This window comes from Piliocolobus tephrosceles, unplaced genomic scaffold (genome assembly GCF_002776525.5).
Source record: "Piliocolobus tephrosceles isolate RC106 unplaced genomic scaffold, ASM277652v3 unscaffolded_12464, whole genome shotgun sequence".
In the NCBI taxonomy this organism is placed as follows: Eukaryota; Metazoa; Chordata; class Mammalia; order Primates; family Cercopithecidae; genus Piliocolobus; species Piliocolobus tephrosceles.
Genome location: NW_022293715.1, coordinates 1 through 7,182, shown reverse-complemented (window position 1 = coordinate 7,182; position 7,182 = coordinate 1). Strand labels below are relative to the sequence as shown.

Genomic DNA, 7,182 nt, shown 5'->3' with positions numbered 1-7,182 from the left:
TTAAATAGATTAACATATATAAAATACCTTGAACAGTACCCAGCACATTCTCTCATAAATATTGTTCTTGTTAACGTTACACGTTTGTGCAGTGAAATAGAGTCTATTTTTATCAATCATGTTACAAAAGAGTATTTAATATTAAAAGACACTGATAAGCTTGTTACATGGACAAGGGAGATGCTGAGTCAATACAATACAGTGTGATCTTTCAGTGACTTTAAAACATTGTTCAATTGATTGTATTTGTTATAAGAATAGTGTGGAAAACAACAGCTTCGAATTTTATGTCAGTTGATGTTAAGATCCAACAGGAAGTTAACCCTGATAACGTTAAGATGAACAATTTGAAATGCAGCTTCCTGCTGGAAGTTGAAATAGAGATGATTCAGATAGCCTCCTTGGATCCAAACCCCAAAGCTTATTTTGCCTAATTCTATCTTCTGTCTTTAGAAACTCAAGCCTCAAGCTTTCTGGGAGCATCCAAGTCCAACCATCCCAGTCACACACACAACCGACCTTATTCATCCCAGGGGTGTGCAGAGGCCCACTGCAAGAACTGGTGAACTTTCAAGACGCCTTTACATATATGATGATTTTTTATTACATTATTCAAGTTTTGCTTGGACAAGATTGTGCTGCTAAAAAGTGGCCTACAACACTTTTTTTTTAAGACAGGGTTTCACTCCCGTCGCCCAGGCTGGAGTGCAGTAGCGCGATCTTAGCTCACTACAACCTCCGCGTCCTGGGCTCAAGCGATCCTCCTGCCACAGTAGCTGGGACTGCAAGCGCCCGCCCGAGTAGCTGGGACTGCACGCCCCCGCCACCATACCCGGCTAATTTTTGTACTTTTAGTAGAGACAGGGTTTCACCATGTTGGCCAGGCTGGTCTTGAACTCCTGGCCTCAAGTGATCCACCTGCCTCGGCCTCCCTAAGTGCTGGGATTACAGGCGTGAGCCACCGCGCCAGGCCCTACACCACTTTTAAAAGTCGTGTTTCTTCTCTTTTTTATACTGTTGTACTTTTGATTTCTAGGGAATGATTCGCAAACTCACCCCTGACGCCATGTCCCTTGGCCACTATGCTTCTATATACAAAAAGTGCCATTAACGAGTGGGTAGAACTCGAGGGGTGGAGCCTCCGTCCTTGGGCCTGAAGCGAATGTCCCTCAATGCGCCTGCGAGACTCCCACGCCCTGGGAAGGATGCCTATCGATTCGCTCTGGGCTCGGCAGCTCTTTCTGATAGCAGGCGGCCATCTTGCCTGGAGCCTGAGAAAGGGAGGACAGAAGGAACCGGCGACAGTGGTCTCAGGGCCGCTCCGGGGGGCCTCAAGAACCGGAGGCAGCCCCGGAGGTGGTTCCCGATCCCGGGCTATGCTCTTGGACCTGAGAAGGAAAGGCGGAGGGCGGCGGGGACAGGATGGATGGGGAATGTCAAGCAAGGAATGCTAGGCGGGGGAGGGGCGTTGCTATGGCGACTGGGGGGGCGGTGTCTGTTCTGAATCGCAGTGTGTCACCCCGGCGCTGCCCAGGAAGGGCAGGGCTGGGGTGATGACCATGGTAACAGCCGGGTGGGAGTTCGTGACATCTCCGGCGCGGAGGGACTCGATGTCTATGGCAGTAGTCGCCTGGCGAAAGGGACGGAACTAGATCCCTTCGCTCGGGACGCTCACATTCCAGGCCCTTGTCCTGCAGGCTCCCGCGGGCGGACACGCCAGAGGAGGAGGCCGGGGAATGGCCGCGGTGTGGCAGCAAGTCTTAGCAGTGGACGCGAGGTGAGGCGTGGGGTCGAAGCCCATGGGAGCAGAACTTACTGTGGTGCATGCGCAATGGCGATAAGTGAGGCTGGGCGGCGAACTTGCCTTAATGCGGCTGCGTGGGCTTGCCGGAGGTGAGCATGCGCAGTAGCGGGGGCGGGCACGCCCGCGGTGAGTTGGCTGGGCCAGAGAGGATTCTAAACAGCAAGCTGGGAAAGTGTGGTCAGATATGGGCATGCGCAAAGACGCTGCCTGTGAGAGGGAGGTGGGGCTCAGGCTAGTGACATCCTATCCCCTATGGGTGTCCCCTGGACTTTTTTTTTTTTTTACATCATCACTTCCCCATTCTGACCCCATCACCTCCCAACGCTGACCTCCTTAATGTCATTCTGACTTCTGTCGCCCTGGTACACCGACCCCAATTATTGTCTGCACTGGCTCAGTCACCCCGTATGGACCCCAGCAGGGCAGCAGACTGACACTGTTGTCTGCAAACTGACCTCATGACCATGCTCATTATTACTGCAGACTCACTCCCACTGCAGGACCAAGAGGTCCATCACCACTGCTAGTCATTCTAACCACCCAGGCCCCAGTCACTGCCACACACCTCACTCTCCTGCCCTATCCCCCGAGCTGATTGATTCCCTCTGTCCTGTGCCTGCTGCCTGCCCTGCATCCTGACCCTGCAGGTACAACGCGTACCGCACACCAACGTTTCCACAGTTTCGGACGCAGTATATCCGCCGGCGCAGCCAGCTGCTGCGGGAGAATGCCAAGGCTGGGCACCCCCCAGCGCTGCGTCGGCAGTACCTGAGGCTTCGGGGGCAGCTGCTGGGCCAGCGCTACGGACCCCTCTCCGAGCCAGGCAGTGCTCGTGCCTATAGCAACAGCATCGTCCGCAGTAGCCGCACTACCCTTGACCGCATGGAGGTGAGCTCCTGGCCACATTCACCCCCTGGGCATACCCTGCCTGCACACTTTCACTCCACTGACTTTCATCAAGCACCTGCTCTTTGCTGGGCACTGTTCTGCATCAGCAGAGGACAAAAAGATAATATGCCAAGTAAATCAATAAACAGACAATAAACTTGGTAAACAGATCAGTAAACATATAGCAAGCCCTATCTTGAGTATCTGCTGAGCAGGGGGAGGGCAGGAACAGCAGACCTCATGAGGAAGCCACTGCAGTAATACAAGAGGGCAGTGGTGGTGGTGGCAGGGGGCACGGTGAGAAGTGATCGGGCTCTAGGTAGATTTTCAGGGCTCCACACCTCAAAGGTTCTCGGGTTTTTTTGCAGGATGCACCCACCCTGACCCTTTCCATTTGCAGGACTTTGAGGATGATCCTCGGGCCCTGGGGGCCCGTGGGCACCGTCGTTCTGTCAGCCGAGGCTCCTACCAGCTGCAGGCGCAGATGAACCGTGCTGTCTATGAGGACAGGTATGCACAGAGGCAAGCAAGGCTGGGGGCGGGTTGCGAGGAGGAGAGGGGCCCTGGGGCAATGGCAGACTGAACACTTTTGCATCTACCTCCTGTCACCCCTCACTTCCTATTGGGGCCCAGGCCCCCTGGCAGCGTGGTGCCCACGTCAGCGGCAGAGGCAAGTCGGGCCATGGCCGGGGACACATCACTGAGCGAGAACTATGCCTTTGCGGGCATGTACCATGTTTTTGACCAGCACGTGGATGAGGCAGGTGAGCCAGTGGGTGGCGGGTTCCATCACCAAGCGTTTGCCCAAACTGTGACAACCAAGCAAGGCATCCTTTTCTGAATCCAAGGCCCCTGGCACACCTCCAAAGGAGGAATGACCATCCGTAAAGCCTTTTGCAGACTGAAAATCCCTCTGCAAAGTGGTCTACAGAGTCTCAGTGCTTCGTCTATTGGAAAGGGCCTCAGAAGCCTAAGAGAGCCCTTTGCAGCAGGCTGCCTGGGTTCCTGAGTCACTTGGAAGAGTTCAAAGCCTTTGCTGATGATAAATCCCCTTGCAGAGGGCAGAGTGGGCTACAGTGTCAAGGGTTTTGCAAACTGCCAAGAACTTGATTATAAAGTGTTCGCTAAGACGGAAACTTTCTCACATTGCAGAAGACTTGCAATCTGCAAAGGAGCTGCTAAGACTTAGGGAGTTTGGGCAGAGAGTCTTCTGGGGTTACAGTTCCCTTTGTCAGCCAAGGAAAGCCCTTTGCTGAGGCCACTGTGCCTCGTGCCGTGGGGCCCCAGCCCCTGGCACACACGTCAGAGCCTTTTAGAGAGAAAAGTGCCCAATGAGTGTGCAGACTCCCACTAATGGCTTCTTGGCATTGCAGTCCCAAGGGTGCGCTTCGCGAATGATGACCGGCACCGCCTGGCCTGCTGCTCACTCGACGGCAGCATCTCCCTGTGCCAGCTGGTGCCCGCCCCACCCACAGTGCTTCGTGTGCTACGGGGCCACACCCGTGGTGTCTCTGACTTCGCCTGGTCCCTCTCCAATGACATCCTCGTGTCCACCTCACTGGATGCCACCATGCGCATCTGGGCCTCTGAGGATGGCCGCTGCATCCGGGAGATCCCTGACCCCGATGGCGCTGAACTGCTCTGCTGCACCTTCCAGCCTGTCAACAACAACCTCACCGTGGTCAGGCTCCAGGACACCCACTCATCAAGGGCTGATGGGCTGGGTCAGGAAGGCCATCTGAGGGATTCAGAGTATAAGGAGGGACAGCCAGGGGGGCCTAGGATCCCGCCGCACCCTGCCCAATCTCGTCACAGCAGTCCTAGTGTGGTCAGACTTAAAAGGGAAGCAAATCAGAAGACAGGGGAGTGGGCCGGGTGCGGTGGCTCACGCCTGTAATCCCAGCACTTTGGGAGGCTGAGGCGGGTGGATCACGAGGTCAGGAGATCAAGACCATCCTGGCTAACATGGTGAAACCCCGTTTCTACTAAAAATACAAAAAATTAGCCGGGCGTGGTGACGGGCGCCTGTAGTCCCAGCTACTCGGGAGGCTGAGGCAGGAGAATGGCATGAACCCGGGAGGTGGAGCTTGCAGTGAGCCGAGCTGGCACCACTGGGCGACAGAGTGAGACTCCGTCTCAAAAAAAAAAAAAAAAAAGACAGGGGAGTGCCATTCTTGGTCTGGGATGGCCTTGCTGTGGTACACTCCAGGGAGCACTGGCCAGGGGCAGGGTTCTGGCTCTGGGGCCCCTTTGGTCCCATCAGCTGCAGTCCTACAGTTTTCCAACTGCAGGGGCTACCTCTGAGGAGCAGGATGATGAGGCTGAGCCTTGTCTGGTCTGTCAGTGGCCCCACCATGTCAGACTCCAGGGTAGATTGGTCAGAGAGCAGGGGAAGGACATTAGAAAGTCTGGTGTAGCCCGGAGTGGGGTGGGGTGAGGTGAACTGCAGAGGAACTGACTAAGGGTGAGCTTGTGGGCCGGGATCCTCCCCGCATCAGCAGCAGCCCCACAAGTTCCAGAAAGGAGCAGCCAGGGAGCAGGGGAAAGGTGGGATCACAGGCCTAGATGGGCCCTGTGGTTCTCACACTGTGGGAGGACCGACCAAGGGGCAGCATGATGGCTCTGAAGGCCCTTTAGTCCCATAGTAGCAGGTGGTCTACTCTGGGCAGATTGCAAAAGGGGCTGGCTAGGGAGGTGGATTCATGCCTGGTCACCTTGTCTACCTGCCATAGCCAGACTGTGAATAAATTCTAATAGGGACTAGCCAGTTGCATCAACAGCAGCCCCATTGTGGTCAGACTCAAGGAGGGCCTGGCTGGGAGCAGGATGATGATCTGTGCATTCTCCCCACAGGTGGGGAACGCCAAGCACAACGTGCATGTCATGAACATCTCCACGGGCAAGAAAGTGAAGGGGGGCTCCAGCAAGCTGACGGGCCGTGTCCTTGCTCTGTCCTTTGATGCCCCTGGCCGGCTGCTCTGGGCGGGTGATGACCGTGGCAGTGTCTTCTCTTTCCTCTTCGACATGGCCACGGGTAGGCAGACAGCAGGCCTGCATCTGAGTGCTCGCCCTCCAGCCCTTGCAGGGCACAGCCCTCACCCTCACCTTTGCCTTCCCTCCCTCTGCTGCTGCAGGGAAGCTGACCAAAGCCAAGCGTCTGGTGGTGCATGAGGGGAGCCCTGTGACCAGCATCTCAGCCCGGTCCTGGGTCAGCCGCGAGGCCCGGGATCCCTCACTGCTCATCAATGCTTGCCTCAACAAGCTGCTGCTCTACAGGTGGGTCCCCCATCAGGGCCTCCTGGAGATGGAGGGCCTGCCTCCTCCAGCACACTGGGACAGTAGCTCATCTCCTCCATCAGGTTAATTTAATTGAGGGAGCAGTAGTAGCAGTTAACAGTAATAGCAATAGTGAGCACGTTTACAGCAATCACTGCGGCCAGGCCCTGTTCGAAGCAGTTTCCACGTATCACCATATCGAATCCTTGCACCGATCTGTGAGGTAGGTGCTGTTATTATTTCCATTTTGCAGGCGAGCAAACTAAAGCATAAAATAGATTAGGGTTACCTAAAGCAGAGGCCTGTTTTCCTTCCTTTTTTCTTTTATTGTTTTTGTTTTTATTTTTGCGGGGGGCAATGTGGGGGTTACTGTCCCCACTCACATCTGTCATGTTGCCCAAATGCAGTTCTCAGCCTGGGCCACACATTGAAATGACCTGAAGAGCTTCAAAAACTCTTACCCGGGCCCCTCTGCAGGCCAGTAATTTCAGAAGCTTTGGGATGGGCCTGGGCATTGGTAGATTGAGAAATTCCCTAAGCGATATCTAGCCAGGCCTGAAAACCACTGCCTAACAGGATGCTTTTTATTCTACCCCTTTATTTCTCTCCTCCTTTTTAAACAATTTCTATATATACTTAAATTTTTTAAAATGTAAGTGTACCCTTAAGTTTGTACCCATTTCCCACAGCCTCTCCTTTCTTCCTCCTGCCACCTCTGGCCTCCTTCTGCCACAGTAAAGCCCATTAATGATCCACATCTTTCCACATATCCTTGTCTGTCTACAAATCCTAGGCGTGTACACATATCCGCGTGGGTTTTTGTTTGTGAGACAGGGTTTTGCTGTTACCCAGATTGGAGTGCAGTGGCATGATCATGGCTCACTGCAACCTCCAATTCCTGGGCTCATGCGATTCTCCCACCTCAGCCTAAGTAGCTGAGATTACAGGCACACGCCACCATGCTCGGCCAACTTTTTAAATCTATTTTTTATAGAGATGAGGTTTTGCTGTGTTACCCAGTCTGGTCTCGAACTCATGGCCTCAAGTGATTCTTGCACTTTGGCCTCCCAAAGTGCTGGGATTACAGGCGTGAGCCACCTTGCCTAGCTCCCACCACAGTTTTGAAGGAAAGACATTTTAATGAAATGGCCTTTTCTGGCCAGGCACAGTGGCTCACGCCTGTAATCCCAGCACTTTGGGAGGCCGAGAAAGGC

The 7,182-nt window shown here is 54.3% G+C and overlaps 1 protein-coding gene across 5 annotated transcripts; it reads left to right on the top strand.

Annotated features, from left to right (window-relative positions):
• The first annotated feature begins 912 nt into the window (after positions 1 to 912).
• Positions 913 to 6,719, top strand: WDR13 (WD repeat domain 13). 5 transcript variants are annotated; one of them, XR_002729000.3, is made up of 8 exons: positions 913 to 1,356; positions 1,698 to 1,893; positions 2,452 to 2,692; positions 3,093 to 3,202; positions 3,326 to 3,456; positions 4,066 to 4,416; positions 5,546 to 5,726; positions 5,827 to 6,024. XR_002729000.3 is itself a non-coding variant. In XM_023200594.2 (8 exons), exons 1-8 carry the CDS (start codon positions 1,173 to 1,175, stop codon positions 6,054 to 6,056), a joined length of 1,431 nt encoding a protein of 476 aa, XP_023056362.1. In that variant the 5' UTR covers positions 920 to 1,172; the 3' UTR covers positions 6,057 to 6,719. The 5 variants fall into 5 exon arrangements, 4 of the variants coding, with proteins under 4 accessions (XP_023056362.1, XP_023056360.1, XP_023056361.1 ...); XM_023200594.2 differs by having other exon boundaries at positions 920 to 1,356; positions 1,698 to 1,777; positions 2,486 to 2,692; positions 4,066 to 4,373; positions 5,827 to 6,719; XM_023200592.2 differs by having other exon boundaries at positions 924 to 1,356; positions 4,066 to 4,373; positions 5,827 to 6,713.
• The last annotated feature ends 463 nt before the right edge of the window (positions 6,720 to 7,182 follow it).